The sequence below is a fragment of the Lactuca sativa genome, chromosome 3 (assembly GCF_002870075.4).
Source record: "Lactuca sativa cultivar Salinas chromosome 3, Lsat_Salinas_v11, whole genome shotgun sequence".
In the NCBI taxonomy this organism is placed as follows: Eukaryota; Viridiplantae; Streptophyta; class Magnoliopsida; order Asterales; family Asteraceae; genus Lactuca; species Lactuca sativa.
In genome coordinates, this window is record NC_056625.2 from 276,210,192 (window position 1) to 276,221,914 (window position 11,723).

At 33.1% G+C, this 11,723-nt stretch overlaps 1 protein-coding gene across 1 annotated transcript; it reads right to left on the reverse strand.

Moving 5' to 3' along the window:
- Positions 1-3,650: 3,650 nt before the first annotated feature.
- On the reverse strand, positions 3,651-10,996 carry LOC111917660 (protein CHROMATIN REMODELING 24). The gene is made up of 21 exons (XM_042900753.2): positions 10,421-10,996; positions 10,142-10,272; positions 9,983-10,037; positions 9,739-9,858; positions 9,476-9,583; positions 9,324-9,379; positions 9,150-9,240; positions 8,886-9,023; positions 8,705-8,764; positions 8,394-8,573; positions 8,051-8,122; positions 7,825-7,905; positions 7,632-7,750; positions 6,864-6,975; positions 6,719-6,787; positions 6,532-6,626; positions 5,974-6,099; positions 5,306-5,371; positions 5,089-5,221; positions 4,497-4,672; positions 3,651-3,878 (listed from the first exon to the last, which is right to left on the reverse strand). Exons 1-21 carry the CDS (start codon positions 10,994-10,996, stop codon positions 3,848-3,850), a joined length of 2,595 nt encoding a protein of 864 aa, XP_042756687.2. The 3' UTR covers positions 3,651-3,847.
- Positions 10,997-11,723: the final 727 nt, after the last annotated feature.

Below are 11,723 nucleotides of genomic sequence, written 5' to 3' on the forward strand. Positions count from 1 at the left end.
ATAATTATTAAACATACTCGGCTTTTATAGTAAAAATTTGTTCAATGTAAATCAATTTGCCTATTGACTTATGCACGTATAATTTAGGTCTATTGAATCTCGATCATTATGCCCTGGATGCTTATCCATATATAAGTTAAGGCTATCCACTCTCGATCATTATTCCCCAGATGCTTATCCACGTATAAGATAGGGTTGGTTATTGGTGTACATTAGTTAATTATTTTTATAGCGAGATGCTATTCATTACCTAAGCATAAACACTTAGAATATCCACCATACTTTAACCGTTAATCATCGAAGCGAGATACATATATATAGATCTATAAAGATTGACACCCCCACCTGCGGTTGCTAGCTACGTCTATAACGGTCAAGTCAAAGCGGGTGATTACTATCTTCAGTCATTTCTACGACGTCCAATGAAACATTGTAGGGGGTACTTCAGTCTAGCTCGGTTATAGGACTCGCCCTAAACATTAACTATATCTCTATCTACAAACCATGGATTTGGTTTCTCTCTCTCTACAGAATGTTTTATGTATGAACTTACTTTTTGTTCTCTCTCTACAAAACGTTTTAATTATGGATTTACTTATGGTTCTCTTTCTCTACAAAACATTTTAAGTATGGAATTACTTACAAACAATATACCTTTTGGCTTTAAAGATATCTCTAAAATGTTCTCTACAAAACATTTAATAAATATGGTTTTACTTACAAAGACAATTCTTTTTGGTCGTTTTAAAAGTATCATTACTACATCATTAGAAAACCTGTAACTCTCACGAACCTTGTGTTGACCCTCAAAACTACATGTATTCTCAGGAAATCACTAAACAAACATTTCAAACGAATGAATAGTCAAGGATTCTAGGCGACCTACGTTTTTCTAGTTTTTGTTATATTTGCTTACATATATAAGGCAATTCATGTACTCTATTATTATCAGTAAAAACCTTGTATTCAAACTTACAAATGGAATACAGCTACTATTTTGTTTATCGTTGTACTTGTGATCCATGAACTAAGTCGCATTATCCGACATGTTTTGTTACCTCAGCCGGGGTGTGACAATGTATGTCTTTGGCCTAAAATCCAACGTCCTAACTTCGCAAGGCCATCTAACCGAACTACAAAACAGGTTTGCGAGCCGGGATGTGACAATGTATGTCTTTGGCCTAAAATCCAACGTCCTAACGTCGCAAGGCCATCTAACCGAATCTACATAACAGTTTTGCGAACGATATGTTCAATGTGTCTTTTGTCAACGGAAGATGATCTCGGTTGGTTGTAACATAAAAGACTTCGATATGTACATTTTTGTGCCTTGAAAGACCTTGGTTGTTTGGTGCACGTTAAAAATTTAAGGTCACATCTAAAAAAATAGATGATTGAAGTGAGCACATGGTTTATCTTAAGGGCAAAGAAAGTGCCATTAAAGAAGGAAGAAACGCTACTAATGCAACTTGTTAAGAAGATTTTGGGGGAGTATGGTATGAAAGATTTCATCCCGACAGTTTGTCCCATGGATCCAAAACTAAAGCTTGTGAAAGATAAAGATAAAAAACTTATCAGTTATTCAGATGGTAACTTAACGACGGATACCATGGAGTGTAAAAACATTAATGGAATGTTTTTCTATCTCGACAAAATCTTTATAACATGGAAATCACAGAGGAGTGTGACGTTGTCATCTTGTGATTCAGAGTTCATGGTAGCTACATTGAGGACTTGTCGAGTTTTATGGTTATAAAGTTTGTTGATCAAAATTATCAGGTACAAAGGATCGGTTGAAATTTTTTACAACAAATTGGTAATCGTATTGATGAAGAAAATGACATTCCACAGAAGATGCAAACACATCAATAGGAAGTTCCATTTCATTCGGGAGTGCATAAAAGAAAGAAATCCTTGGGGTGGGGGTGTATCTTTAATAGAGGAGTAAATTACTAAAATCGTCCCTATAATTTGATTAAAATTACGCGTTTGGTCGCTAACCTTTTTTTTTTTGCACTCGGACCATCCTTATGGTTCGGTTTTGTTACAGATTTAGTCCTTATCAGAAGTGTAATGACATTAATACCCTTATATATTTCTTTTTTTTTTTTTTAAATTTTTGTAATTTATTTATTATTTAAAAGAAAGGATCGTGTGTCCTTTTCTCCTTTCTCTTCCAGCAACCTGCAACACCACTACCCACCTCATCGGTCACTTGCACCACCCACCACCCATCACAATCATCATCGGAAAATGAATAACGAAAGCTCAAATTTTCATAAACCAAATGCAAAACCACGACTGCAACCCTACAAAACCACCACTCATCCTAATTGAAACCACCATTACAACCTTGTAAAACACCACCACCATCCAAACCATTGCAACCCTCATTCAAAAATTGATACTAGAAAATCAAAATGAGTAACAAAATCATGAGCCCTACATGAAAATCAAAAAGAAAAGAAAAACTCAAAAATGAAATCAAGTTAAAACCCTTGTACCAGAATCAAAATTAACCCTTGTAATCAAAATCAAAATTGATTTCTTCCGATGACAACTCTTCAAAACCATGATTGAAACCGATTTCTAGGTGAGACTGATTTTTCTTTCAGGGTAGAGAATCTAGATAGAGACAAATCGATTTCTGGGTAACCCATGAGACGGATCGATTTGGCCATCAAGCATAGTCATCGATTGAATCGATTTCAGGAAGAGAGAGAGCAGATTCAGTATGAGATGGAAAACCCTACATTCGTTTGCATGTTTGAGATAACTTCTTATCTTCACATGGTGAACAATGAACACAATAAATGGAAACAATAACTATAGCATGCTAGTTTAAGTATTAATAGAGGTTCTAACCTTAGTTGTATAACACCACAAAATAGAGTGTGAGATGAAACACAAACTGGTAGGTGCATAATAAAAATCCACTGAGCCACCATAAGAGAATGATAACATATTATGTTCACATGGTGAACACAATAAATCGTAACAATAACTATAGCAGGCTGGTTTAAGTATAAATATAGTCTCAGTTGTAAGACACCACAAAACAAAGAGATGTAGTGCTTAATACTCAGGGCATCCACAATACATTGAACTCCGTAGATTTCAGTGGATTGCCATATCTATTTTTATATTTCATACAACTCTATCAATTTTTTTCTACGCTGCATTGAACTCTACAAAGTTCAATAGAAAATTACAAAAGCTAATTTATAATAAATATTTAAGAATTAAAAATTTTCTTTTTTCCCAAGAGTTTAGCCATTGAACCCCAAATTCATTGAATGTCAATATGACATCTCACTATGATAGAGTTTAATCCATTGAATGACAAATAAACTTATCACCTCATTCAACTCTCCCATTGAACTCACAATTATTAGTCTACAAGGTTCTAGAAGGTTGTTTTTTTTTTCTTTCTTGTACTATAGAGTGTAAGTTGGTTTCTTTTGTTCCGGTTCTAAATAAAAGAACATTTCAACCTAACACACACATCTGTGTTGTGTTTGAAAGTATCGTTTTTAATACTTTGTAACTTTTTTTCTATTGTCTTTGTTATGATCAAACTCCACTTGTTCAAAGTTTTGATTCACGTTTCTTCCAAGCTGTTTAAAGTAAGTTTAGATCTACAAGAGTAGTTAAATTTAAATCCATGATTATAAACATCAAGCTTACCTTACATGTAAACATACCTGATTGCATAAAAGTATACAAAATAGCCATGATCTTTACAACATCACAAGACATGTACAGTGGAACATGAATTGAACATAAGGACTCATGATACTTTTAAAACCACCAATTATAGAGATAGATATATTACCAATCTATTTCTCTATTTTCTTCGATAAGTTTGAAACCATTTCCTGAATTAATCACACAAGAATTGAAGATTAGATATCATCAAGATTTATGATCATACACAAGATATCCATGAATTGACGCACCAATTATTGTAAAAATCTATGCTTTGGTTACACTTCAGGTTTTTCGCCACAGACCGTTAACCTAACTTTCATTTTCAAGAAAATAACAACCTATTTTTCATTTGTTACAGATTATGGCAATGCTATTCTATTTTGTACCCATAACAACAATGTACTTACATTTCGCTACCAATATAGGTCATGCAGTTTTATATGTTAAGTGTTAACACATTGCTATTGCCCGTAAAGAGATACAAATATGATGCTATCATGGGCAAGGAAATGCATGTACGTTGTACTTTATGTATAAAGAAACATAAACTGCTATTATGAGTAAAGAAATGCAAGTTCCTTGCTAGAATGGATACAAAGTAAAGTACAACAGATTGCTATTTCCTATAATTTTACCTCTTTTTTATTACTTAGGAGGATAACATATCACTCTTAGAAAGATAAACAGCAATTTCATAATATTTAGCATGCATGAAGATGAGTGCGACCCAAGTGTATCAAATTTTGACATTTTTGCAATGGTGGAAGGATCAGCAAAAATTATACCTTACTCTTTGTATGATGTCACGAGATGTGCTTGCAATACCAGTTTCTACGGTTGCTTTGGAGTCCACTTTTAGCATAGAAGGTCGTGTTCTTGATCCATTTTGCAATAATTTAAGAGAAGCTGTTATATGTGCCCAAGATTGGTTCCACGTTTCAGAAGGACCTGGATTGTCATTCTTCAATTGGAAGAAATGAAGGACAATAAGTTTTTATTATAACTATTTAGTATTTCTTTTGTTAATTACATGCATATATCATATTAATTAATACAAATGTATTACTGTTTCAAATAGTAGGCCTGAAGGATTCAGGCCTAACTTTTTTTAAAAATTCCTTCATTTATCTTTTCATTTCATTTACCCAAGTGTGCTGTAATTTTCTCAAAAACATCATTTATATAGTCATCAATTAATGGGAAAAAGAGAAACAATGCATGTGTAGATTTCGTCCGGACAAAAAGGAAAATAAAAGAAAAGGCCATGCTAAACGTGATGATGCTTCATAACTAGAACATTATGAACATTGAAGCAAAGCCGTATACATATAAACAACAAATTTAGCTTCATTTACTTGTAAATGAGATAGAGGATACCTTGTTTGCAAAAATATTCGATAGGTTAATTCGGTGTTTGATTTCTGATTCTGGCAGGTTGTTGGAAATACACCCGGAGAGATTCTTCCTTTTAACGGGATAATCCTTTGGATTGAAAGAAAATCGAGAGCGACTGAAAATGAAGACTATAACAATAAAAAGAATAGAAAAACAAAGAGCTTTGAGGTAAGAGTATGGAGATTTTGAGAAGACATACGTATCCATGTTTCGTTCACGTGTGGAGTGTGAAAATGTGTTGCCTGGATACATTGATTGCCTGATCCTAGAATCCATTCCAGGAGCTTATTAGGAATCCATATAGAGGACACTTTTTGAACAACTATATCATAAAAACTGGAAAAATATGGAAATTCAAGCTACTATAGAACATCAAACATTTGATATATAATAAGAAATGCAAGAAATAGCAACATCCGTTCACTTATTTGTGTATGATAGTATCCTTCTTATTTTTTTTTCTATTATAGCATTATACTTTGAGTTTGTTTCTTTTTAGGACATACTTTTAAAAATCTAGATTATTACAGCAGTAAAAATGGCTTTGTATTTGAATGAAATTTCCATAATCAGCCGGTAGATTTTTCAAAGTAAAATGACATAATAGGAAGAAATAAAAAGTATATAATGATATAATAAACAAAAATAAATGCACGTACATTGCATTTTCTGGCATCTAACCCGATATAATATGGGCATCAACTACCAAGATATATGCAATAAGGTTACTTGAACACACAAGGTAGATTGAGCAAGGTTAATAACCAAACAATCATCATGTGGACAAAAATAGTTCTATAATAACGTGTGCCAAAATTCTAAATCTAGAAACCCCAAAATGCCCTTGAAAGCCGAAAGGGGTCTTACCTTCTAAGTTCATAGTCTTGCATGATTGGCACTGGAGTGGTCTTGGAGAAGAGCAAACTGTGGTGACTAATACCAGCAATACCAAGAGATTCCAAAAACTTTATGTGAACTGAGAGAGATGAATCCCTATAATAATGAATATCAATAAAATGGTTAATTTAAAGTAAACCGAAAGCCAGGTATCATGTTTATCTAATAATGAGATGATCATAAGTCACTTAGAATTTGTTTCTTTTTTACTTAACAGTCTAATAGGGAAAGTAGGGAAATGAGGTTTTCCCCATTAAGTCCGAACTTTTTTTAAATTATGCCCTCATTTATTTTTTACATCCATTTTACATCCATTTCCCCAAGTATGACATCATTTTTTCCAAATAACTTTTACAGATCATTTATCCAGGAAACACTTGGGAAAAAACAAGGTCTTAATGTCCATAGTTTTGCAGAAAGCATATAAGATAGTAAATGAAAATTTTCTTCTACAAAAGATCAAAAAACTAATAATTTATATCATGCTAGTGAACATATTTCAAATGAAGGGTTAAAGGAATTACAAACATTTCGTGTTCAGAATCATGCTCTTTATGTAACTGTTGCTGAGTTAGAGAAACATCAAAACCCTGCTCAGGGAGACTGAAAAGCTCCTTAAGATCCTGAGATATCAAGCACATGTGAGTATTGTTTCCCATTGATTAATTATTAAGTGAAGTAAAATAAGAATAATGTCCAACTTTCCAGTACTCACCCAATAATCGAAATAGCGAATTTGCTCTTTGTCTTCGGTAGCACTTTTGAATAGACCCCCTTTGTATATCTGTGTCATTAAATTTAAGCAATAATTAAGCTATATGCCACATGAGTAAGAACTCAAAGATCAGATGATGTTTAACCTGTTTTATGTATATCTTTTCTTCAATGGTACCACAAGTCATCAAATGGTATACAATAACATCCTTCTTCTGTCCAATACGATATGCACGATCAACACTTTGATTATCAGTACTGCAATAATTATTAATAAATAAAAATGTCACTGGATTTTATATATAGCATGCATGTTTATGGGATTTATAGAGCTTCTAATAAGAAGTTAAGAACTATTTCTTTTCTTTTCTCATTAAGTGTGTCTGGTGAATGGCTAAATGAAGTTTAAAAAAATATTTGAATTACTAACATCACACTTGGCGAAATGGATGAAAGACATAGATGAGGGATTTTTTTAAAAAAAGTTAGGATTTAATGAAAAAGAAGCCTCATTTCTATGGCTTTTTGTGTTGGGTTGTTCTTCTGCATTAGGTAAAAAAGAAACAACCATATACAACTTACCCGATTAATTCTTGTTTTCATTAAATCAAAAAGAAACAACACCTTAATCTGGAAACCAATAAGCATCGTTTCCCTGACTTTCTCTATTAAGTAATAAGAAACACTCATATATTATATATATTGGTGTTTATTTCTTACTTAATAGAGAAAGTCAGGAAAAAAAGGATTTCCCCATTAAATCCTAGCCTTTTACAAAGTTCTCTTCATTTATTTTTTCCTTCCATTTCCCCAAGTATGCAGTCATTTTTTCATATATTTAGAAAAACTAATTTATCGAGACAGCTAATATAAAGCCAAAATAACATTCATCACAATCTAAGTAGAAGAGCAACCTTGGATTCCAATCTGGATCAACCACAATGACCCGATCCGCCTTTGTTAGGGTAAGACCCAAACCACCAACTCGTGTAGTCAAAAGAAATATCGGAGCTCCAACACCCTCTTGAAAATCCTGTTATCGATACATGTCACATTTGTACTGAATTTAAAATAGATTAGAGGAGTCACTACAAGAGAAAAACTTACGTGGACAATCTTTAATCTTTCACTATCTTTGGTAGTACCATCCATCCGTAAGAACTTATAACCTTTGGCATTAAGAGCATCCTAAAAAAAATAAAAAAATAAAGCAATATCTGCTTAAAACCCTGCAAGGTATAGATAACAGCATTTCTGCATAATAAGAATAACTAATTTGCAACCTATGTGAGCATGCTACTTCTTAGATATAAGAGAAGGCATTGAAACAAACCTGAATAAGATCAAGCACTATGCGAGTCTGGGAAAAGATAAGAACTTTATGGCCTTCCGGAATAAGATTACCCTGTAATAGAATAAAAAAATCACATCGTACATGATGCTATAAAATACACATTCAACTAATTAAGCTATTGTTTTTTTTGGAGACATGACAACTTAAAGCAAAAAGAACAACTTAATGTACAAAATCTTTTCTTGTTACATGCCCACCTTTTGTGCAAATTTTCCGTTGTTAACATGATCTTTCAAATATTTCCATAACATCATTTATCCATAACAATACTTGATTGATGAAAATAAAAGAAACAAAACCTAAGGGCATGTAATGTTCTAACCAGCAAAGACATAATAAATGAGATCTTGCATGAGAGGATGTCATGATTTTCCCCAGTGTCATATCTCTCTGCAGCATCCGCATGATCTTCTGGATTTAGCACTGATTTCAATCCTTTTAGTACATCTTTAACCTCTCTCTTTGTTAAGAGAAGTGGATGATCACATATCTTTTTCAATATCTACTTCCAAAAAACGACATATGTCAAGAATAAACATTAACCAAAACGATAATCTATATATTAATGTTATGTACGTAAGCATAAACATTAATCTAGCAAAATAGAAGTAGAAGGTAAACCAACTACAATACCGAGACAGCAGCCAAAGGTGAACCGATCTCACGATTCAAAAAGGCTTCATATAATTGGCGCTGCAGCCAAAAAGAGATGGACATATCACATGAATGTAACATATGTCTTTTAAAACTTATTCATTAATTAAACAAGTAAAAGAAAGCATATCTTATAGTGAAAAACCCTTATAGTCAATACCTGGAAACCCGACAATCTTAACCACACAGTTATCTCATTCTTTTTAGAAAGTTTAGCAGTGTTTGTAGCATCATCATCACGAAACACCTCGCTTTTTAAACGTCGGAGAAAATAGGGCTGAATGCAATTTCTTAAATCCTGTTTGTAAGTTTGGATGAATTTCAGAAAGACAAAAACTATGATCCATATAGAACCAGATTTTAAATTTTTATAGTTTCAACCATATCAAATTAATTATTGCCATGATATCTAGGGAACTATAACCTTTGCAGCAACTGAACCCCTGCGCTTATTTTCATCAGATGCTTTTTTGTAATTTCCCCGACGGATTTCCAACTCATATTTATGCTTAAAACTGAAAAGAATATAGTGAAATAACATAAAAATAAGAATAAAGAAAATAACAACAAGCAACTGAAACCATAACTGAAAACCAACCATATCTTGTCACCCAAAAGCCCTGGACAACAGAAGTTAAACAAAGCCCACAGTTCCTAAATTACAAAGCAAATGATTAATAAAATGGATTTGGATATAAATTATTGTGTAATTCATAATCAATTAATAGTTTAATAAAAATGTATACGTACCTTTAGATTATTTTGCAGCAGGGTGCCACTCATTATTATACGATGACCACAAGGTATCTTAAGCAAACTTTGAGTCCTTTGTGTACTAGGATTCTTTATGAGATGTCCCTACATTAAGATATTTAATATAACAAATGATCTTCATGTTCATGAGAAATCAAACAATGTCTATTGCAAAATCTTTCTAAAATGAAGCAAAATAACACCCACGATAAACAACCATTTATTAAGAAAAACACCCTTATTGCAAGCATAAAATATACCTCATCAAGAATCATGTAATCCCAGGTAATAGCATCCTCCTCCATCTTTTCATGTTCTCCAGATAAAGACTTGATATTATTACGAACAATATCATAAGTTGTGAGAAGAATAGCGTTACCCTACATAAAAAAATCATGAAAAATCACAATTAGACCACCAGTATGCATCAACTTCAACTGAATACTAGTAAATGTTTTATATATGCATCTTAATTTGAGTTGAAAACATCAAGTCAAAGACTACCCGGAGTATATGTTGGAGCTGATATTGTTGAGCTTCTGCACAAGTCCCAAAGAATCTGAAAAGTAAAAAAATAAACTAATGGGCACTAAAGTGCAAAACTATAAGCAAAAGATGTAAAGAAAAAGGCATAGAACCGGTTAATTAATCAAACAAACTCACACTCCTGTCTTCTCTGAAAGACCAACCACACCTAGTTCTTTCATCCAATGGGGTTGTAATGTCTTGGGAGCAATTATCAATACCCTCTTTATCAAGTTTGAGTGGAATAGCCCCGACAAAAAGCTACATATCTGAAATAACACAAAAGATTAATTAGAGTCATTGATCTACCTTATATATAGTGAATTAAATTAGTTCTGCACTATGTTACAAATCTGTCTATTGAGTGAAAACAAAACAAGATGAACCATATAGAAAAGAGGACACACAAATGCATACCTGCATGGTCTTCCCAAGGCCCATGTCATCCCCCAAAATACCACCTTTCCCTTTACAATGAAGAGACCAAAGCCACTTCAAACCTTCACGCTGATGAGGGTATAACATGTTTGCAATCTTACTAGGTAACAAAAAATCGAACTTGGGATCACTAAAAGAAAATGGTAATTCGTCTCCTGAAGTGGAATTATTTATGTCATTGTTCGATATTTGAAACTCTGGAAAAGTATTTTCATTAACAACTTTTGGATTACTACTAAAGATTCCACCCGGCTTCTGTTGATTGAACTTTTCATTTATAACCGAATCAGAGGAATTTGGAAGCTGTTTGATGGGGTGTCTTCCCTTTTCGATTGATAGAATCTTAAGCCTTGACATTATATTGCTAATTTTATCACCATCATCGTGTTTGTTCTCATCATTCTTTACAGGACTGGGGGAATCAAATTCAGAACCTGCAACTGAGATATCAGAATCAACCTCATGATATTTGTCGTCTTCTTCTTCACCATCTTTCACCACAAGTTTGCTGAACCTCAGGCGTTCATTTACTTCAACTTTCTGATGTTTTCCCATGGCTGTAATATTATCACAAATGTATACTCTAAAACCCTGAAAACCAAAAAAGATTCATATATACATTACAAGGGATGGAAAGAAACATGGATTACCATTGCTCTGAAGTAAAGTCGTCCACAATGGAACTTTTGGGTTCACCAAGAGAGACACTATTTTCACATTTCTTGGCATTGGGAGTTCATCTTCCTTCAGTGAGGTTTCCTCTGCCTCATCACAAAAAAGCAGCAAGATAGTATATAGCCACAAAATGACATAAAAGATTACCATTTTAAATGTAAGTTGCCTAAAATCCAAGATTAACTTCAAGCGTGGCTTGTTAAATTTAAAGGACTAAGTACAATCAAGACCAAAGGAAACTCCTAGAAGGTATTATATCCAAATATTCACACTCATAATTGGAGATAAAATAAAGTGAAGGTAAATATATAATGCAAGTTTGAGAGAATCATGGATGTCAATCAAGCGTAGATTGTTTCTAAACACGCATGAGACCGGATAACCACCAAGCCATATGAAGAAACCTGTGTCGAGAGAAAGACCAACAGCCCAAAATATTGCTAGAGATTAAGATGAATGCGTCCAAAATATTACTACTGTGTCTGTTGTGCAATCTAGTGACTTACCAACACTGTTCGTTTACAAGTATATTAATGTTCTTCTCAAATTATGTATTTCAAGGAAAAAAAGCGTTGTACATATCTTGCATTCTTAAATCCTAAATTTA

What these genes read in the sequence shown, in the direction of transcription:
- LOC111917660 (XM_042900753.2), bottom strand. Translation starts at nt 10,996, where the DNA reads ATGGGAAAACATCAGAAAGTTGAAGTAAATGAACGCCTGAGGTTCAGC. An exon ending in AAAAGATATACATAAAACAG is followed by an intron (nt 6,788 to 6,863) that starts GTTAAACATCAT and finishes TTAATGACACAG; the next exon opens with ATATACAAAGGGGGTCTATT. An exon ending in TTCGCTATTTCGATTATTGG is followed by an intron (nt 6,627 to 6,718) that starts GTGAGTACTGGA and finishes TTGATATCTCAG; the next exon opens with GATCTTAAGGAGCTTTTCAG.